The sequence below is a fragment of the Acartia tonsa genome, chromosome 1, assembly GCF_053477335.1.
Source record: "Acartia tonsa isolate MP-2025a chromosome 1, ASM5347733v1, whole genome shotgun sequence".
Lineage (NCBI taxonomy): Eukaryota > Metazoa > Arthropoda > Copepoda > Calanoida > Acartiidae > Acartia > Acartia tonsa.
The window spans coordinates 35023865-35047010 of record NC_137260.1 but is presented as its reverse complement, the minus strand read 5'-3'; the positions used below and the strand labels follow the sequence as shown (position 1 = coordinate 35047010).

Genomic DNA, 23146 nt, shown 5'->3' with positions numbered 1-23146 from the left:
TGTGATGCTGTTTTTAAGTGTATTTTTATAGAATATGATAAGTACAACTTTAAATCATGGGAATTGTTAAAATATAAATATCATTACCATGCCGTTTTCTATTAACAAATGGTGCTTAAATAAAGTTCTTTCGGTATAATGCTCTGTAAATATGTTGAATTATTATAGAATAGAGGAAAAATAAGGATCATGGAAAGAAAACGAAGTAGCAGTTCATTTATTATACATTGATTAATTTTAACATTCAGATTTCTTCTTTGCGACATCTTTATAAAATATTAAGTTACTAAGTAAAATGGAAAACGATGCCGAAGAAGAAAGCTTAACAGGTGAAGAATTTTTTATTATATTGTCAATTAATATTCAGAGATATTTACTTTAAATCTTTTTCCATCAGTTGTTTCTACTAATTTATATAGAATTTAGCTTTCTGTGTTTTTATTTATACTCTGCCACTCGGTTACGATCTATCTACAAAACTGAGTCTATGCCCCATTCCTCCTGTCTGTAATTCGAGAATACGACTTTTTTGTATTAGGATTGTTAAAATCTAATACGAATCCGAAAAAAATACCTCGGATTGCCAACCCTTGGTAAAATATAACTTTGAACATCTCCATTTTTAACAGGAGGGAAATTATTCAACTGCTATTTCGTCCCAGTTCCATACTTCACCCTTAAATTTCGTCTATTATGTCAAAAACACTTTTGCCAGATTTATTATTAGGTTATTTTTAAAATTGTCCTATCAACTTTTTCTTTTAGAGCATTCTAAAAGCTAAATTGACGAATTTTAGAATGCTAATGAATATTTTTTTAAAGTAAATCTATAAATAATTAAATATTAAGAAGATAGAGAAGATCATAATCATGTGGAAATTGATCCAGGCACATTTTCTCAAGCCTCTGAGGACCACTTTATCAAAATGGAGGTTTGTTGATTTTTCATTAGAAAGACAAAAAATAAAAGTTTTAGTTTTTACGTAAGTACCTAGTTAGTTTTTACTTTTTTACCTTTCTATGTAGTAATCGATATGGGCAATAGCAACAGACCAATGACAAAAGTCTTAAACTCAATAACAGAGATAATATTTGAATCATTAAATTGAAGAAATTAAGAGTTATTTGTTTTAATATTTTTATTTTTATCTGAATCTTAACTACGTACTTATTTTTTGAAATTTATTTTCGTTGCTACAAAGAAGTTAAAGCATTCAAATATTTCATGTCTAAACAAATTTTTGTCTCCAATAAAACAGCCTATAATTATCCAAAGACATGTGAAGCTTCCCTGAACAGTACCAGCCACATGCTTCCGCCGTCCATGAGATATTTTGCTTCGGCCCTTACCACTTAAAATATGTTAATTAATTTAGTTATCTATTATTATTCTTTTTGAACTTTGTTTGATATATGTTCGTTTTTTCTTATTTTAATAGGTATGTTGTAATTTTTTTTCTCCAAAAGATGAAAAAAATTAAACACATATAAGTTGTAGTCCAAAGATATTTAACCATTTGAAGGAGGGAGGGGCAATATCCAACACCCCTGATACTTTTGATTTTGATTTAGGATCCAAAAGAGGAAAATGACCAGTCTGTCGACCAGAAACCTTTTCTTTGTACCTTGTGTGATCAAGTATTCGAAGATGAAAGTGAATTGTTTGAGCACAATTTATCTCATATACAACAGGAATAATACTTGAAATAAAGATGCATACTTTTTATAAATAAGATTTTAATAATTCTACCTATTATATTTTCATAATCACTTCATATTTACCTAAAAGTGATATGTGAATTCTGACATTAAATCATATTCATCATCCATAAGATATAAATGTAATTTAAGTATTCAACACTTCTTGACATTAGAATGGAGAACCAAGGGAGTTTCCCTGTGATTTGTGTGACAAATCATTCTCCACCAAGGGAAACCTGAAGACACATAAAATTGTTCACTCAGGAAAGTTTCTTCTTTGTTTTATTTTGATTTTAAAATTTCAAACTTCTTTTTAAACATAAAAAAATACCCACTTGTTTAACTTTTATAATAGTTATCAATGAATAACCTTACTTGGCCAGGCGTAAGAAAGTGGAAATGTGAAACTTGCGACAAAAGTTTCTCACACAAGGGAAGTCTAAAAGTGCATCAAGTCATCCACGAAGGCATTGCTCCATATAAATGCGATTTGTGTGATAAAGCATTTACGTTGTCGGGTAATTTAAGTCGTCACAAACGAACTCATGATGGCCAGAGGTTATATCAATGTGATATTTGTGACAAATCTTTTACCCAAAATGCTAACCTGAAAACTCACAAAATAACCCATGAACCAAAAAAAGAAAAATTACGGCAATTTGCTTGTGAAATATGTGATAAATCATTTACTCTAAAGGGAACTTTACAACGGCATATGCTATTTCATGAAGGCAGTAAAGTGCATCAGTGTGATCTCTGTGATAAATCTTTTACGCTTAAAGGCAACTTGACAACACATAAATTAATTGTACATAGTGATAACAAGCCATTTCCTTGTGATATTTGTGAGAAATCATTTGTGCAACCATCTAAACTGCGTCTCCACAAACTATCTCATTTAGAGGAGAAGCCATATCAGTGTAATATCTGCTACAAATATTTTTCTCAAATGAATCACTTGCGACAACACGAAATTGCCCACACTGGTTTTAGGTAAATTGTTATTATATTATACACTCTTCTAAAATTATTATACAGAAAAATAGTGAATTATTGAAACAAAGAAAGTGTTAATATTCCATATAACTTTTTTTGCACTTAATCATTTATACATTTTAAACATTTTCTGTATAGTAAATACACCTTTTATCATTCAGGAACTTTTTATGCATTGTTTGTGACATGGCATTTAAGTACAAGGGTTCACTGAGAAAACACGTGAAGGCAAAACATCCAGACAGGAAATAAATACTTTATTTTTACATGTTGAGAAAGGTTTATGTTATCAATAGTAAGTAGCAAGGAGTCTAACATATTATATTGTTAGTTGTTACTAGGGAAAGGTTTATCTTTCTAAAAGATAAAATATCAGTTTTGATCTGTAGTTTGGAAGGAATAAACACTTTGTAGCTGCTTTTTTTTTGGGGGGGGGGGGGGTGCGGGGAGGGGGACGATTGGGTACAGTGTAGTCTTGTATAGGAAATGGATGGAACCACAATAATGTATTTTGTATTTATGAATGAGAATACATATGTTTTAACTTTTACCCCCCCCCCCCCCCTCTGAATATAGCAGATTTTTTTTCTATTATCCACCCTAATGAATGGAATTTTAACAGCTAGGCATAGTTTTTATTCAAATCTTATTAGTGTTTTTATTAGATTCTAACTGTTCATACATAAAAATGAAAGTGAACACCCTCAATCACTGTGAACTCTATAATTAAATTAAGGGGGGGATAATTCAACCATCTCATTACCAAAAATTTTAAAAAAATGTTTATTGGTATTATTATCGATAATTTTGCCCTTAAAAAGAAAAAAAAACGGCTAAACTGCTAAGCCAGCAACCATTAGCCTTTAATTTTCCAATTTTTTATTCGATTTAGGGAAAATAGACCTACCAAAGATTACTCATTCCAATTTTCATCCTGAAATTCGGATTCTAAGTGCCATTTGCGCATTTATTACAAGATGGTTGCATTACCACCCCCCCCCCCCCCCCCCCTCCCATAGTTGAACAAATAAGACTAAAGTATTGTGCACAGGATGGATTTTGTTGATGAAATTAAAGATTTGGTTGCGGGTAATAAAACTGAAGATTCATATGAAAACAGGTATTTTTATGCTTTAGGAAGTAATCTATAACAAGGGCCATTCATTGACAATACCTGTAAAATTTTGAATATTTTGTCGGCCTGCATAAATTGAAGAAGAAATTTAAACAACAAATGAAATACCTTTTTATTAACAATTTGATATATATCATGTTGAATACCTATTGTTATTACAATATTAAAGATTACAATTTTCCTTGTTTTTAAAGTTATTATGATAGATCTACTACCTAGGTAGTACATTCAGAAATATCCAACAAAAAAAAACTAAAAGTTAATTTTCTAACATCTAACATTTTGCAATGTTAAAAACAAAGATTTAAAAAATACATTCGAGTTCTGCACTTACAATATTGATTTTAATTAAGCTTCTTAAACACGTTTACAGTAAGATATTTATATGTTTATTATATTATACATTACGGGATCTCTATTTTATTTTTGGCTCTCAGTTGGTAGATTTTATTAGTTTAGAATCTTCTAAAATTATTTATCAATCAATAAACATTATTTAACTTGCATTTACCTTTTTCTTGATCCCTTATATTATTTTAAAGCTATATTATTATTTAGTGAAGAACCTGACTTGAACACTATATTTGGTGACAAACTTATACAAGAATTTCATGCTTCAATACCATCCAGAACCAGCCATGAAGAGGATTCAGAAAATGAAGATAATATTAAGGAGGGATCCTTACAATCCATTCATCCAAGTAATCTTGAACCTGAAGTAAGTTTGCTAGAAGATGATTTACCATAATTCTTGAAATAGAGATAAAAAGATTATTTTGTATTTTCAAATTTCAACAACTGTATTGGCTTTCGCAATTAAATAGTTTGTTTTATATGCATTTGTTTTTTCAATTTTATCTTTATTGAAATCAATTTAATGTTTTTTTCATTGCTTCAGATAAAAAAATGTCTATTTATAAAAAATAAAACATAACACATTTATTTTTTTTATAAAGGAATCGAAATGCCTTAATATGACTGAAGAAAACATGGAGGAGGGGGAAAGCGCACCTAATTGTGAGGTGGATAGGGAGGCCAACTCTGAGTCAAAGGTAGAAAATTATGCGATAGAAGAAATAAATTGTGAGCCAGAAATAGCGGGAAACTTTGAGAAAGAATTAGTAGAAAATAGTGTACATAAAACAGTAGATGATATTGAATCAGAAAAAATGCAAAATTGTGAGCCAGAATTGGCGCAAAATTGTGAGTCAGAGAAGGTGCTCAATTATGAGTCAGAATTGGCGGCAAATCGTGAGCCAAAACAAGCAGGAAATTGTGAGCCAGAAGAGGCAATTAATTGTGAGCCAGATTTAGCGAGAAATTATGAGCCAGAAAATGCAGTTATTTCCAAGGAAAATAAGGCGGGAAACTCTTACATGGTTAATGAACAGCTAATAGAACCTGAACATATTTTCATTAAAGAAGAGACAAATGAGAGTGATGATGATATTCTTAATACACAAATTACTGACAATATTACTGAAAATGGACAAAGGACAATTTATCATATAGAGAAAGACAACTTTCCATGTGATCTATGTGAGGAGAGCTTTACAAAAAGTGGATTCTTGAAACGCCACAAATTAATGCACCACAATGATTCTGAAGAACCATATGAGAAAAATGTTCAATGTGAAATTTGTGAAAAATGGTTGACAAGTAAGAAGTCTTTAAAGGTTCATCAGTCTGTAATTCATTTAGGTAATTTTTTTTGAAGTGCATATAAACTTTTAACTGAACACCATACATTCTATTTATTTTGGATTATTGAAGCATGCCTTTCCCCTTTGTTTCAAATTAGAATATTTTTCCTCTTTTAATCAATGTTTTACTTACTTGAAGGTTGTTAATCAAATTATTGATCAAGAATTCACAAGATTTTGTTGTTTTAGTATAAGTACTAGAAAATAAAGATGAAAACTTTTTGCCGTAGAAATTATTATTTGTCTAGTCGCTTAAATAATTTCTTCAGTTTTGTTGAGATATTTTCAGCCGAAAACTATAAAAATATTTTTTTTTAGGTGTCGGTCCTTATCAATGCGATATTTGTGAAAGAGTATTCTCCAAACCATCCAGCCTTCAGGTTCACAAAGTTGTTCATACTGGCGAGAAACCATTCTCTTGTGATATATGCAACAAATCATTCTCTCAAAAGTCATCACTGCGCAAACACAAATTTATTCACACAGGTGCGAGGCCCTATGAATGTCCAATATGCAATCGTTCGTTTGCGCTACACACCCAGTTGCGCGCTCATGAGATTGCGCACACAGACTCCCATCCCTTCGAGTGTAACGTGTGTGGGGCAAAGTTTAAACACAAGCGCTCAATTGACCGCCATCTCTTACTGCACTCGGATGCAGACAGATATTTTTGTGAAGTTTGCCAAGAAGGATTCAATAAGAAGCATTTGTTGGAAGCACATAGGTAGGTTGTTTTACTCTTGTGTATGTACTACAAAAATTATGATAAAATAAAAAAATATATATATTTATTACTTATATCTATAGAGATTGTAAACTCCCTATGTACTAGCAATTTTTCAAACTTTAAGATTATATTACTTTTCCCCTCTCATCTCTACATCCCATTAAAAAAATTATGGTTTGTGTATGATATGTTTGTTAACCAACGAAACTAACTGTATATTATCATATCTACATATGTAAGTTGTACTGCAACGTTTAATGGAAAAAGAATGCTAAACTATCATCAGGGGCGTCCAAGCTTTTTTATTTGGGGGGGGGGGGATAAAATAACGTGCCACACATTTTTATTACCCCCCCCAAAAAAAAAATTTTACCTCGGGGGTAAAAGTTGCTTGAGGGGGGTAATTACCCCCCCTGAAACCTGTTGGCAGGGGTAATTTTTTTTACCGCCCCCCCAATATTTTCCCCCAAAAAATTGTTTGGGGGGTTAATACCCCCTCCTAAATGGTTGGGTAGGGGTAAATTTAAAATTGGGAGGGGGGGTAAAATGTAAATTCGTTTGGGAGGGGTAATCACCACTTTACCCCCTTGACGTCCTTGACTATCATACAGTAAAGAATAGCTGTGACACCAAATATTTTTATTCATCAGATTGAATCACCCAGTTGAGTATCCAGGACGATGTCTAGTGTGTCCGAAGGCGTACAAAACTGTCAAGATGTTGGGCCAACACCGGCGGAACCAACATGGTATTACCTACGGTGGTGGCGGCGCTGCCAAGAAAAAATTGAAAAATGCAGGAAAACTGAAGATAGAAGATTTCGATATTAATGAAGATGTTAAAATGGAGGCTGTAAAGGTGAAAATTTAATACAGACTTATCCTTAAATAAAGTTAAAAGGATTCTTCTGTTTTTATCGAAGTATCTCGCAAAATTTAGGTAGGTAGGTATCAAAAATATAAATAATACTAAAATTATAATAATAATAATAATAATAATTTATTTCCTTTAAGGTGCATATAATTAGGGCGGGTTACTGATAAAGGTTACATGGTTTACTATAATTTCTTCCTGAAAAAGATTGCATGTTTATAATAATGATTTCTTCCTGAAATAGGTTGCAGAGTTATAATCTTTCATATATATTACAATAACTTTATCAGGTGATAGTTTAATAAATGATTTATAATTTTAGACCTTAGCTCAGGGCTGTAGTGAACCTACTCCTTCTCTGTTCACCTACATAATATTTTTTTGCTGACATGTTTAATACAATTATGAACACTGAGCAGCTGAGCGGCGAGTGGTTGGCTTAACCTCTGCTGAGGTTGTTGAACCGCTGGTTTTCGCGGTGCTTACCAAGTCGCAACTTAGCTATATAATAAAATGTGACAGTTGGTGTGACTGTTACGATACATGATACATAATAATTACTGGGTATGCTATTTGTGCCATTATGACAGATGTTCCACTTTAGAATAAACGGGCTCATCCAGGGTAAGACCGGTACGATTAAGTTACCAGTGCCGCGGAATTTACCGCGTTCCCAATCCCGTCTTGAACTGCGGCTTCCACCGTCCTAAAGTTCCCTGGATTAGATAAAATGATAAATATTTTTATGTACATAAAAATTCAACAACTTCCTCCAGCAAATTAGCATATTTTATAGCGTACTTCCCTACTTGCTGTCAGGAGGTTTTGGTTTCAAGTCTAAACTAAAATTGCGCCAAAATGTTTATTTGTTTAGGACGAGCCCTGCTCTAGTGACGGAGAAGAGGAAGACATAGTTGTGAATAATCTTCAGATCATTCATTCTGATGGCGAAGGTAATATTGATAGAGTTTGGACACTCTCATTAAGACATATGGCTAGTACTAATGGCAATTTAAAAATACCCAACGATAAAATCATTGAAATCATTAACAAAAATACAGTTTTAATGCCTATAATGGTAAAAAACAGTTTTTATAAGTCTTATCAAAGAGTGGATGTTATTAATAGAAATTATATCATTAATATTGATTCAATATAAATATGTCATAAACTTGCGTTCCCCTTTTTAGTCTTAGTTAGTTAATTTTTTTATTAGGCCTTGCTAACTATTCTTAAAGTTATGTATAATTAGTGGTAATCAGTTAATTCCCTACTATTTTATGAAAAAAATATGTAGCACTGAATAATTCGTCCTCTTAAAAAATTTCTAATAAGCATTTCTGTTTTAGAAGACTTTTCTGGTGAAAACAATATAAATTCAACTTTGATGGAAGAAACCGAAGAAAATATTAACCAAGAACAGATTAGTCCAAGTTAAAAATGTATTGGTTCTAATCACTTAAGGATAAGCTATTGTCCCATTCTTTATTCCCGAAAGCAAAATCATGACAGTGATTAGAAACTCCTTTTAATTCGTATAATTTATTTTTAATTTCTTTTTGCATTGACTTTTATTGTCTCCGGGGACACTTAAACATTTCAATTAAGATGGGTCTTCGGGAGAGAAATGGAATTTGTTAAGGGTTTCCGGGAGAGAAATGAATTTTTTTAACCACTTAAATTTTTGGTAAGAGTATTTTTTGGTCCAAACTTTGATGATTTTTTTCTAGTACATTAGAGGATTAAACATAATTTTTTATGGTATACCTACCTACCTAGTCCTTTTTTTTGCAGCATAAAATCACTTTACTCTCCCTTTCCCCCGGTGATTATTTAAATACAGGCAGCAATTCTTATTTTAGGAGGGATTATTTAATGTTTACAAATATTAAAAGGTGCCATTATTCACAAAGTTAGCACCGCTGAACTTATATGGTTCTCCTTTACAGTTTAGCTTCTCATTGGTCCTGGGAAGGTTTATAGCTATTTTGGGGAATTGTACCACCACTCTCCCAAGAGAAACCGCAAAAAATATAACTAACCCTATTTAGCGGCAAAAAAATATTTTTCGTAAACAGCTGATGATAACATAGATTTAAAAGAAAATATTTTACGTGCGCCTAGTTGCCTCTAGGGTGGTCTGGCTGTAAAAAGGGGGACATGATATCGTTGTTTCAATGTGCTTAGTACATCTAGGAAGATATTATATTTAGCTTTTTATAAACAAGTACCTAAGGAAGAGAAAGAGTTATAGGAAATTTTAGCTGTCTAAAATAGTTCTAACTGTACTAAATACGTAATTTTACGATACCTAGATACTACGATAGGATCTACCTAAAAATTCTCTTAGTTCATTTAATACATTTATTATTAGTAGTAATAATCATTTTTATCTTAATTGTTATATAATAGTTAAACAATAAGCTTTGTTAAATTAAGCTATCTAAAATTTTTAAACATTTTAATATTAATTATTTAAGTTCCAGATAATGAAAAATGTGCTCTATAAATCACAATATGTTACAAGAGTTAGTAACAAAACTAAATATTTCCTACGATGTTTCTTTCAAATATCCGGTAAATTAATTTGTTGTATTTATCGAAGCTACTCCATAGTTCGAAATATAAGTCTATTTTGTGAAAACGCTATTTGAGCATCTATTCTATTATTTACTTTTTCCGCCCGTCAACATAAGTATGTCTGTAATTTCTAGGGAAGATTCCTCTAGCATTAGCTTTGTCAAGCTGGTTGGCTGTACTTGTTAGTTTAGGAAGTTTATTTTTTATATTTATAAGCTTTGCTATGTACATTTTTGTTGTGGTTCAATTTCTTTATAACTACGGTTTTTTCGAATGTACGTTACTTAAAGATCATAAGAATCGCAGTTTCTTTGCAATTCTAACTTTACTACCCTATTTCGCAAATTATTATAGAATAATTTGTTGTCTGTTGTATACTGGGTTCTAACAGCAACATTACCAACATAGATGACCAAGGGGGGTTTAAAAAAGTGTTTTCATCTCTTCAAACTTTACAACTCATCATTTTACCCCCTTTAAAAGTTTTGAAAGTACCTACGTCAGATTACCCACTCAAAATTTTGAAACCCCTTATTTTATACCTCTCAATTAAAAGCTTCTCTATCCAACTTTCTATGTGGATTTTAAACATAGAATTTTTTTAACGTTTTAGGTTTATGAAAAGAAAATTATTAAAATAACAATAGAAGGCCATAATGGAAATAACATCGAACACTATTTGGACAAGGTAATCTTGAATATTGAAATAATGTTAATTGATTAATTGCTTAATTGATAAGCAATATTTTCCTGGTCAATGTTTCACCTAAGGAAGACCAAAACTTCTTTTTATTGCCTTAATGGTTTATTTTAGCTCCATATTCAATATCATTACTTAGGAACTTCTTGTTGTTACATCACCCTCATTAAAATAAAGGAAATTAAAATTTTTTTTCAGGTGATTTTTCGATCCTCAGAAACTTTTAATGAAACAATCATCTGCTCTCCACCTTACGAATTCCATGGGTCCTTCACCTACGAATATAACAAGATGGCATGGTTTGAAATTCAACTTTGCTATCATTCGAATGAAAATAACAGCAAGGTAATATTGAAAAAAGGCATCTATTGTTCACTTCTTCCACCAATTAATTTTTTTTAATGTTTTCTCGTAATTTCTATTGACTAGGGGACCTATTTTATAATGGTACCCAAAATGTGTTTCACCATAGTTATTTCGTATTAAATATTTTAAAATCATATAAAAAAATTTTAAAATTGACAATAGTTATTTCTCGCATCTTATTATAAACAGCTTTCTACGAATATGAAAATGTACAATCATAAGATTAAAACCAGATTTTTTAGCCCCAAGGCACCTCATAGGACTTTTTTCACAAATTAGAATGTTGCGCCAATTTTTTTCTTCATGTTCTGACTTGACCAAAAAGGTCATAGAAGGGGTGATCTGACAAAAAATCGCTGAAGTAACAAATAAAACTAGAGGCAATACGATACAACTTTGTATTCAATGACTCGTTTCTCAGACATTTAGAACATTAGGTATTAAAAAAAAAAAGTTAATTGTTAAGTTGCTGACCGGTATTACTACACAGGACTTGTCTTATTTTATTACCTATTTAAATTTATTACTTTTTAATTTGTGGTATATTGACTACATTGTATTTAAAGAAATCCTTTCCTTACCCACGGATAATATAATATAATCCAGCAATTATTAGTCGATTAATGATAAAAAGAAATGTAATATTTATGTTAAAAGACAATGACTGATAAATTGATGTACAGGACACAACAACGTCCACATTCTGTCATTTGTATGTCCATCTGTCTAAGTATGTTAGGCTACAGTAGGGCTAGATTAATGGTTCTTTCAATTTTAAAATCCTTTATCTGATCCTAAGGGTTTTTTTTTTAATGCAACCATCTCGTAATCAATGATTAAATATAAATATCAACTTTAGTTATAAAAAATGTTTATTCCAAGACATATCTTCTAGAAACTACAACTCAAAATGGATCTAAGCGATAATATCTACAAACCCAATTCAATGTCAACCACATTTCCTAGATAATATCAACACTTCATCTTCAAAATTTCATAATCCTCATAAATTAAAATCGCTACTATGTCATCTCCGCCTTCATTTATAAAAATAAAATTCTTCAAATTTAAAATATTTTACCTAAATCGGCCACTTATTCCCAAGAAAATAAGCAATATTTCATAGTCAACTTAGCCTTCAAAAAATAATCTTCCATCAAATCTCCTAATATAACTTAATCTGCCAGACATTAGTTGTAAAATTATACTTACATCACTCACTTCTGTAATATTCATAACAAAATTGGCCTAGCATCAGAATTCTGCTAGCTAAGGGAGGGGTTAGCATTTTTCTAGGTTTTATGTAGGTCTCCAAAAAATTAGTCCTTAGATTTACGCTTAATGAGATGGGGCATGAATCTATATTGACTACATATAATAATTTAAACCTCAGAGGTGTTTTTTTTATTAAGTAGATTTAACAGCAAATGTCACCAATATCAACTGCAAACCTAAAATAATGTATCCTAATTGGCCACCACGTTCAATTCTTAATCTGCTAGACATTAGTTATAAATTATACTTACATTATTCATTTCTGTAACAACGTGACAACAATGGCCTAGTATCAGAATTTTGCTAGCTAAGTTGTGGGGTTAGCATTTTCAATTATAAAGGTCTACCAAAAAAAAGTCTTTAGATTATGCTTATTGAATGATGGGCAAGGGCATTTATCTATTTATGACTACATATACTAACCTAGACTTTCAGGAATGTCAATATGATTTAACAAAAATGTCAGCAATGTAAACTTCTCCAAACCAAACTACCGTATCCTAAATGGCCACCACATTCCATTCTAATTAATCACAGCTTCAAACAATTTAGACATCTAAATATAGAGTAGCTTCCTTCTAAATATCACAATAAAAATTTTTTATTTATGATACAATCAGCATAATTTTCTTCTAAACACACAAATCAGCATATTTTTTACATTTTAGAACTCTTAATGACATTCATTATTTCTACAATTGTTTTACTTACAAAATTTCATTATAACTACAATAATAACTACATATTATAACTACAAGGTAACTACATTTAAAACTACATTTCTATATATACAAACAAATTCCAATAGAAACACATAATAAACACCAGTTAAGTCACATTTAATTTAATGCAGTGTAAATAACTGCAATCATATCTCCAAGGGTTTTTTTTACTCCCTTATCAGATAACACAAACAGCGGCTTGGGTAAATCCTCTAACTTGACTAATGGTCATAAATGAGGTGTCAAGTCGCAATTATTTACTTATGACTGACTTTATGTTCTATTTTGCATTATGATTAATTGTAATTGTTTTTTCTTCTATAAACTTACATAAACGTTGTCATATGTATAATAATTGAATTTGAAATATACATACATACGATACAATTAAATGGCACTTAGAATTCGAATTTTGATCTGAAATTTTGCATGAATAATCCTTGGTAGGTCTATTTTCCCTAAATCGAACAAAAAGTTGGAAAAGTAACGGCTAACGGCTGGCGGCTCAGCCGTTTTGCCATTTTTTGGCTATCTTAAGAGCAAATTAGTCATGAAACCAATCTCCACATAATACTTTTTGTCGCTCAAAAATCTAAGTGCCATTTAATCATTGATTATGAGATGGTTGCATTAAAAAAAAACCCTTAATTAGGGACATTACAGCGTTCGCATTCTGTTATTTGTATGTCCGCACATCCGTCTAAGTAAGTTAGTCAAAAATCTATCTTTGGCTATGATAAAAGAATGGTTCTTTTTTGTCTTTGCATGAAAGGACAGCAATCTTTTTTTTTCATTTCAAAGGAGCATAGGTAAGTTTTCTTGAAAACTATTCTTGTTTTAATTTGAAGTATTAGCGTGTGGATGGGGGTGTCATCACCCACTTTAAAATTAAAAGACCTACCTTTCCCCTCTTCACCTCTTCAAAAAATACACCCCGGAAAAACCCTGTCCATGCCACTGATTGGAAAAACCAAGTGTTTTAAATTTACTCTAGTATTAATGCCCACCTGAGTATTCATAGCTTTTCAGTTCCATTTTTAACTTCATCACAAGAGCAATTTTTACAAACTTGGTACATTCTGGTTAGTAGGTACTTACAGTGATCTTAAAAGTGTTATTACTTTCAGAGAACTTTGAGAAAGTATCTTGGGTCTCTCTGGGGGCAACAAATAGTTTCTGCAAGTAAAGTGTACAGGTAAATAGGGATAGGTCAATTGTAGATAAATATATTCCACTAATCACAAATAAAAAATTTTATGTTGTTTACATAGCTAGGAAAGATTAGCATCAAAATATTGATACAATAGTATTGTGATAAAGGGAGAGGTAGGTTTCGGGTAAAATCTGTAAAGGTTATGTGTTATAAGTTTTAAAAAAGCAGTAGAACGATAACAAGGGGGGGGGGGCGAAAGTGACACTTTTTGTAACCAAAACTAAAAGTCAACAAAGGAACTCAACTAAAAAAAGAGTTACAGGTCTGAGATTTTGCATGGCAGTTGCTTTATAGGGGTACAATATGGAACTGTGAAGAAACGGCGGCGCAACCGCCGAAAACCGCCGTTTCCTGCCGAAATTTTTTTTGCCTTTTCTCGGCGGTTTTCGGCGGTTGCGCCGCCGTTTTTTCACAGTTCCATATTGTACCCCTATAAAGCAACTGCCATGCAAAATGTCAGACCTTTAACTCTTTTTTTAGTTGAGTTCCTTTGACTTTTAGTTTTGGTTTCAAAAAGTGTCACTTTCGCCCCCCCCCCTTTATGTTAACTTTTAAAAAAATTGTCTATAGTTCTTTTTAATAAGAAATACACATAGCTAGTGAATATTATCGTTCTACTACTATTTCTAAGCCTTAAAACACACTCATTTACGGATTCTACCAGAAACCTACCTCTCCCTTGAGTAACTCTTACTCTTTCTTTTTAAAGTTTTTTTTAACTCTTAACTGTACGTCTTTTTATTTATGTTTGTTACCTATTATTTATGCCTATTTTTCTTCTCTTTTTTTGTGTTATTTTATCTTTTAAGGTATATGTCTCACATTTTAGGATAATTCATCGTCCCCAAACGCCAGAATTTCGCGAGAAATTGATTAAAGGTGGTGGAAAGTTGGTGACTAGAAAACCTGCTAGAATATTCAATCGAACAGAGCTGGAGACAGATGATGAATCTATTGATGAAGAATCTGACACAGAGTTAAGTGAAGATGACCATGAAAATTTAAAAGAGACAGTTTCTAAACTTGAAAAGGATATAGCCGAACATGTGTCAAAACTATCATTTAAAGATGATACCATCCATCGTTTACTTGAAAAAAATAATAGGCTTGAAAGAAAACTAGAAAATGTTGAATTTAAAGTTCAAAGTCTTCAAGAAAATCTTAATAAAGAATTAGGTGAATCTTCAAAAATGAAACTTGAAAAAGAAGCTCAACTTGTTGATGTGACAGAACAGTTAAAAATGAGGTGTGAAGAATTGAAAGCAGAACAATTGAAGACAAGAGGGCTCACTGCTGATCTTGAGGCTGAAAAGGTTAAATTAAACGAGGTAAAACAGCTGCTTTCCAATAAAAATAATACAATAGAAGAGCTGGAAAAAAATAAACAAGATGAATCAAAAAGATTCGCTAAGGATATTCTAGATCTAAAAAATCAGAATATTGAAAATTTAAGGAATAAAGAAGAAGAACATGCAAGTGCTACAAAGAAGTTAGAAAATGATCATAAAATGACCTTTCAAAGAATTAACCTTGAACTTGCGGAGGCCAACAACATTAGAGAAGAAAATTTGGCTAAGATTCAAGATTTAGAAAAACAATTGTCCAGAACACAAGATTCCACTGAGACAGAAAGCAATAGAGAAAAAAACACCCTTGTGAAAGAACTTAAGAAACAAATATCCATCCTTGAAGAAGAGATTAGTCAAAATAAGAATTGTTGGGTTAAAGTGGAATCTCTGGTTGAAGAATTGGATAATGTTAGGAAAGATATGTTTGAAGAAAAAATTTCCAATGTCAAGCTGAATCAACATTTGTCTTTTGCAAATCAGAAAGTTATTCATATGAGTGCTGAACAAGAATCTTCCAAAAATAGAATTTCTCTGTTACAAAAAAAGCTAGAAAGTCTTCAATCTATTATAAGCTTAAATGAAAATAAATCCAAGGAAAGTGTATTAGGAGATGATATTAAAGCTACGCTTAAAGAGTTTAAAGAGTTTCTATCTTCTGAGAAAAAGAAAGATAATGTAGGGGATAATGAAATTAACATGAATCTTGTGAAAGAACTTGAAGAAATGAAAACAAGAAATACTTATCTTGAACGACAAGTACATGAGGATAAGGACACAATAACCAACCTAAAATCAAAGATTGAAATGAAAGACCAACGCATAGAAGAATTGGACAGACTATTAAGATTTGCTGACAACAAAGAAAATGATCTCAACAATGTTATAGCAACAAAGAAAGAACTTCTTGATTCATTCAATATTGAAACAACAACAGGAGAAATTAGAGCTGGAGCCTTCCAAGTTATGCCATCTTCAAGATTGGTCAATCAAAATGATTATCTTGAAATGAAGGAGAAGCTTACTGAAAGTCAGTCTGCCAACCAAGCTCTGAAACATATTCTTGAATATAAGGATGAGGAAATTTCTGACCTGAATAAACAAATAGAAAAATATGATGGAAAAAATGATCAGGTTAGTAGTCACGCTTTTAGGAAGTAAAGTTTTTCATGTTGAGCTGTTTTTTTTGTCTAGATTACAATAATTTTGTCATAGTGTTTTTTTTTGTTCAGAACATATCTTTAATTTTAAGTGCTTCTCTCTTGGTTTTGGAGATAGTTAAACAAAATATCTTTTATTAAATACTCAAATTTAAATTGCAGATCAAAAAATGTCACTGGGTCTGAGATATCTACAAATATCCCAACTGATTTATATCTTTTATTTTAGGTTAATGAAAGTGTAAAGCAAAAAGAAATGCTCGAAAGGAAGTACAAAGAACAACTTGAGAAATTGAGGCAAGTCTTTATTACTTTATATCTATCTACTTATTTACTTAAAAGTAAAACAACATTTTATCTTTAATTTTTATTTACTTTTACTCAGAGTTTCAAGCTTCTGCAATCATCAGAAAGATACTATTTTTTTCCTTAAATATAAATACGTGGATTTTTTTTACAAATGTTTTAGAGGATTTTAAAAAATTTTATTACAATACCATGGAAACCAATATTTGTTTATTTACTTATTTAATAAGTTTTACACTGAACTTATATAATATTACACAAACAAAATCATCCGTATGTTTTATACTTGTTTTTATATTAAAAGTTTTCCATTTTATTAATAAGTGCAAGGTATTCTCTTTATTTAAAAATGAAATTACTTTCATTTGAAGAGTTGGCAATTGTTTTAATTATAGGGCGGATTTTAAAATTTTGACAAGTCACATGATTGAATCTCTAAAGAAACAAAATTTAGAACTGGAAGCCAAATTGGTAAGTTCTTCAGATTTAATTACTAACTTCTACAAATTACTACATTATTGCCATAATGTTATCCCACTATGAATTTTACATACCTACCTATATTTGCAAAGCTACTTTAAAAGTGTCATTATTGATTAGTCTCTCCATCCGTCATTTATAAAACTATATTTTTTTCAGAAACAACTTGAAGAAGAATCGAAGAAAAAGGTTGTCATTATTAAAAACCTGAAAACACTTAGCAAACAATTTAGAGATAAATCTATACGCTTAGAAGAACAAACAATGAAATTGGAAGCTGCCTTGCAAGTTAAAGAAAAAGAGGTCCTAGTGTTGAAAGAAGAGCTTACAGATGCTAATTATAATTCAGGACGTAAAACGGGGAAGCTAGATCTGTTGAAGGCACATATTCTGCAACAACAAGCTAGCAGCAGTCCCTCTTTAAAAAGAGTTCTTGAATTTCCATCCAACTCCGGCGTTTTAGGCAGCAGCCAGCATCCTCAAGGAAAAAAGGCCAAGGCAGAAAAATTAACAAAAGATGTAGTTGAATAAACAGTTTTTAAATGAATGTTATACAAAATTATCAACAATGATATTTCCTCAATTTTTTATATTTTTGTAAACAACATGTTTATTTTCAGATTTGCAAAATGATTATAAAGACACTAAAGAATTGAACTTTCATCTGTTTATCATAATAAATATAAATAAAAAATGAACGAAAGCGAAGATAGAAATGACGTCACCACAGGGGATGAAGAAACTTTTGAATATAATATGCAGCCTAGTGAATTAATCAAGGAAATTTTAATATAAAAAAATGTAACGATCCTGCTAAAAATTTGTATTACAACTAATACTCATATTTCTGTATTCATACAAACTAATTTACATTCCTTTTCCATGTAACCTTCAAGTAAAGGACAAATATCCTTTAATGAAACGGATTTTTATATATATTCAGTGTCCTTTATTAAAGTGATTTTGGGATAGAACATACTACAGAATTTTTGTTCACACTTTATGATAATGTTGATATAAAATGCGTTGTTACTGTACTTTTGTTACCTAATGTTCGTTTGTCTGAATATATTTATTATTTTTTTTGTATTAAATGAAATGTGAATGAAGGATGAAAATGGTGAAGAATTTGATCTTTCAGAACAATTTCAAGACTATGAAGAAAGTTCTAAGGTAAAGAGAATAGAATATAATTTTCCAAAAGAAAACCTCTGGGTTTACTGTTTAAATGGCAAAACTTGTTTTCATAGTAAAATTGTCTGTCTCAGTGTCTACTGAACATATCCTCTAAATTTTATATTTTTAACAATATCATAAATATTTGAAAGAAAAATAGATCTAATTATAGGTTGAGGGAGAGTTTGAATGTGACATATGCGGCAAAGTTTTGTTCAACAAGTATAACCTGAAATATCATCAAATGATACATACCGGTATAAAGCCATTTGCGTGTAGTGTTTGCAACCAATCTTTTGCGAAAAAGCAAAGTCTTGAGAAGCACGAATTTTTGCACACAGGCAGGATATTATGGATAAGAATAATAAAAACAAATATTTAAATTTTATATTTAATACTCTACGTGACTAAGAATAAAGAATCCATGGCAGAGTCTAGGTACAGTTATTATCAGTTCATAATGTTTAACATATTAGTTGTATTATCGCTTATTATGGACAGTATTGTCCTTTTTTTGCAATGAAATGAAAGTAGGTAGCAAAAAAAGGTTTAGTAAGTTGGTCATAGTTTATATAATATATTTTTTGCATACTTTTGTTAGTACAGAAATATGACAATGGACATTAAAAATAAATCCCCCAAAGTGTAGAATACTGCCTTTTTTTCAATTTTGTACTAATTGGCTTATCCAAATATATCCTTAACTAGGTGAAAGACCATATTCATGTGAGGAGTGTGGTAAATCATTTGCTTTGAAATATAATCTGAAAATACACAAAGTTGTACACAGTGGCGAGAAGCCGTGGGAATGTGATCTATGTGGTTCTAAATTTGCACGAAAAGAGAATTTACAAAGTCATCAATTAACTCATACAGGCATAGAATTTCTAGAATTAATTATCCTAAAAGTGTAGAAAGTGCTAAAATTGTTTCTTTAAGTTTGTTAGATTTTTTATTCTTTTCTTTTGGAATTTAAATAATATCTTCGCAGGGGTGTGTCCCATTGCTTTATCAAGAAAATAGCTTTTAGCCACGGTGGAACCAGTATATATTCCCCTAAAAGCAGCGTCGGTGCCAGTGGCGTGCGAACCGAAGGGGGCATTTGGGGCAATCGCCCCCCCCTAGCGACCAAAACGCCCCCCCCTGCCCCCCCCTAGCCACCGCCCCCCCTGCCCCCCCCTAAATGTTGAAAAATGCCCCATTTTGCCCCCCCCCTGGTCAACAAAAATGCCCCTTTTTGCCCCCTACCCTACAAAAAGCAAAACTATCCCAGTTTCCAAAAAAAAGATCAAGAAATACTCAACCAAAAAAATTTTGGCGCTTCGCGCCAAACAGACAGTTACTATTCATTTAACCTTACCAAATTTTTAATTAGTGTAGAAATTAGGTTATAATCTTTTTTCACTGAACATAACAAACCAGGTAATAGGAAGTATTTTATTTTGTATAATATAAACTTTTTACCAAAGAAATTTTGTACATCCCCAATGATGATACACAAAATTACCCCTTATATAGATTACAATTAGTGGATGAAATGTATGGAAACTCGACTTAATTAACCAACCAATCAAAATTCCATTAGTGTCCCCAAAGTTGTTGAGCCAATGAATAAGAAAATTTTATATGAAATATTGGGGACTAGTGTAATAAATAGCCCAAAACCCCTCCCTCCCTGCATATTTGAAGAAAAAAATTTGCGCTTCGCGCCCTTCCAAATTGTTTCTGCTTTTTATCACACTAGCGGCTTCGCCCCTAGCCTCTAGGGGCTTTGCCCCAAGAGGAGATAAAAAAAAATAAGGCGAAAATCGTAAAGGACCAAGGAAATCTCATTCAAAACAAAAGGACCAAGGAAATCTCATTCAAAACAAAAGGACCAAGGAAATCTTCTACAAAAAAAATAAAGGACCTAGGAAATCTTCAGAAAAAAAAGATGGGGGGGGTTGGGGGTGTCCCACCCCCCCAAGAAAATAGCTTAAAACCACCACAGGACCGATAGGTATATATTCTGAGAGAAGAATGGTTCAGTGGTTACCAAGATCTTAAGCTTCAGACGGACGGACGGTCAGACAGACGGACAGACATCATTCTACTTTGAATTATAGATTGCATTGTATATTTTGTTTTTATTTCTATAAAAACATGTGTAAACAAAAAATATTTAATCAAAAAGTAATTTTATATAAAAAAGAAACAGCGTTGATATTTATCTAAGCCTTTTTCTCAACACTGTATGTCTGTCTAAATGAATAACTATATATGATGTCATTTTATTTTCAGGATAAGTTTATCATTTTTTTGGTGTACATACCCTTACAAAAAGACATGTTTTTTTATGGCAATTTTCATTAAAAACCCTTAAAACTTACTACACTCTATATTCCTAACTTGATAAAATTCGCCACTCTTGTTGTATTTAATTGATTTTAGTTCAAAGGGGGAATAAATATTTTTAGGTGCGCTTCACGCACCGCCCTTATAAATCCTTGGAAACACAACTTAATCAAAAATTAACAGAGTTTTAAAGTGCAATTTAAAGAGGGTAGGATATGTTGATATAACTTTTTAGCTTCTCTAAAATTCACTATGGCTGTCAGTACGTAATGCTAAAGGGGAAATGTGATTTTTTCAACTGCAATTAAAGATAGAAGGCTAAAACTTAATGTTAACATTCCCATCATTATGGAGTATAATTAACTATTAAAAATTCATGGAGATCGGACTGCTTTTCAGGACGTTTTTGGCTATTTTTGTATCTTTTAAATTTCAAATGCCCCTTAAGAGGCGTTGCCACAAAAGAGACTATACCCCAAAGTTTTCCATATTTCTAAGAGATTTTTATGTCTGTAGATGAAAGGACAAGTAATTTTTTTTTTATTTTTTACATAGTTCTTTATATCTTTGGTTTTTATGGTACGATAAATTTTTTTGTAGATTTAGGTTAATTTTTGGTAAATTATTTCCAAAATGACTGTTTTTATCTCCCCCCCCCCCCCCCCAAATTTTTTTAATGGGGTTATTCATCCTTCCTGCTGAGATTTTATAACATCCCCTTCCACCCATAAAAAATGTTTTGTGGTGGGGGGGGGGGGGGGGGAAGGTTAAATTATCTTCTGTACTTTTTTTTCGAAGATGCTTTCGAAGATACTTTTTTCGGTCATTACAGGGTGGGGAGAAGGGATGGGGGAGAAGAGATGGGGGGGGGGGAGATGTGGGCTATAAATGGGAAATAGGGATGGGGGAAGGGATGGGGAAGAAGGGATAAGAACTAGAAGGCCCATAATCAAATAATCCCACCCCTTAAAACGCCCTTATTTAAAATTAGTATATATAATCAAAATGCCCCCCCCTAAATCAAAGTGCCCCCCCGGGGCACTTTGATTTAGGGGGGGGCAAAATTTTACAAAATCTTCAAAATGCCCCCCCCTAGACAAAGTGTTCGCACGCCACTGGTCGGTGCAGTGGTTTGCGAGATCTTAAAGGACAACTCGATGAAGTTCTAATTTGTATTATAGATATTTCTACAATTTAAACTCAATCGGAATTTTTTGCTATTTTTTCAAAATCATTAAATCTAGAAATTTTATTCTTAGGTATTAAACCATTCAAATGTGATCAATGTGATAAATTTTTCACCAAGAAGAGTAATCTAAAAACACATCAAGCTTCAGTTCACTTAAAGCTCCTTCAATTTCCATGTACGATATGCGAAAAAGTATTTTCAAAATCTGGTAATCTCAAAAAGCATCAATTGGTGCATACAGGTGAGCGGCCATTTGCTTGTGATAAATGTGATAAAACATTTAAGGAAAATCATGCCTTGAAATTGCATCAAATGCACCATATAGGCGTTAAATTATTTCAATGTGATGTTTGTGATAAAAGATTTACACGTCAAATTGGCCTGACAAATCACAAAAAGAATGCAAAGCATAAAATGGACAGAGAGTTTACATGTCAGTATTGTGATAAAGTTTTTGATTCAAAAGTTCTACTAGACGAACACTTGGACACACATCCAAAAGATTTGCCCTATCAATGCAAGAAATGTACAAAATCTTTTGCGAGTAGAAAAACTATGTATTATCACTTTCGAACAAAACATATGGATGGGATTAAGAATGTTTGTAAAATATGTAATCAGGAATGTTCTTCTTGTTGATAAATAGCCAAAATTAATGATTTTCTAGCAGTGCAGCTAATTTATGTCGTGTAGGGTATATCAAAACTCCAAATGTTTTTATCCTTAAGTAATTTACATATTGTGGACTCTACGCAGCGAGTTTCGTGGTGTGCAATTGAAATCCATAAGTAGCGAAGCACAAAAATTCGTGGATGGGACTGGTCGTCATTTTTTTTTTCAAACGACGGAAGATTTAATTTTGATATCTTTAACTGAAAAAATTTTGAAAATCGGACAAAAAATAGACAAAAACCTGCAAAAAGGCAGTCTGACCTTCATAGTTGTTTTCTTCAAACGACGGGAAATTTAATTTTGATATCTATAACTGAAAAAATTTTGAAAATCAGACCATAAACACCAAAGATATGGGGGAAAATGTAAAATATAAGAATAGCCAAAAACCTGCAAAGAGGCAGTCTGACCGTCATTGTTGTTTTCTCCAAACGACGGAAAATTTAATTTTGATATCTTTAACTGAAAAAATTTTGAAAATCGGACCATAAA

At 31.7% G+C, this 23146-nt stretch overlaps 2 protein-coding genes across 3 annotated transcripts; both read left to right on the top strand.

Annotated features, from left to right (window-relative positions):
- The first annotated feature begins 223 nt into the window (after positions 1-223).
- On the top strand, positions 224-17904 carry LOC145317753 (uncharacterized). Of its 2 annotated transcripts, XM_080158999.1 has the most exons (14): positions 224-329; positions 850-932; positions 1573-1692; positions 1875-1966; positions 2086-2694; positions 2859-2944; positions 3751-3817; positions 4391-4550; positions 4789-5533; positions 5854-6259; positions 6913-7120; positions 8010-8088; positions 8485-9712; positions 10329-10408. In XM_080158999.1, the coding sequence occupies exons 1-13, from the start codon at positions 296-298 to the stop codon at positions 8571-8573; spliced, it is 2778 nt and encodes a 925-aa protein (XP_080015125.1). In that variant the 5' UTR covers positions 224-295; the 3' UTR covers positions 8574-9712; positions 10329-10408. The 2 variants fall into 2 exon arrangements, with proteins under 2 accessions (XP_080015125.1, XP_080015134.1); XM_080159008.1 differs by lacking the exons at positions 224-329; positions 850-932; positions 1573-1692; ... (7 more) ...; positions 6913-7120; positions 8010-8088 and adding exons at positions 10614-10760; positions 13906-13973; positions 14821-16471; ... (1 more) ...; positions 17199-17274; positions 17443-17904 and having other exon boundaries at positions 8575-9712; positions 10329-10403.
- On the top strand, positions 17866-22622 carry LOC145317798 (uncharacterized). The gene is made up of 5 exons (XM_080159071.1): positions 17866-18065; positions 18396-18456; positions 18632-18800; positions 19168-19335; positions 22053-22622. Exons 1-5 carry the CDS (start codon positions 17977-17979, stop codon positions 22619-22621), a joined length of 1056 nt encoding a protein of 351 aa, XP_080015197.1. The 5' UTR covers positions 17866-17976; the 3' UTR covers position 22622.
- The last annotated feature ends 524 nt before the right edge of the window (positions 22623-23146 follow it).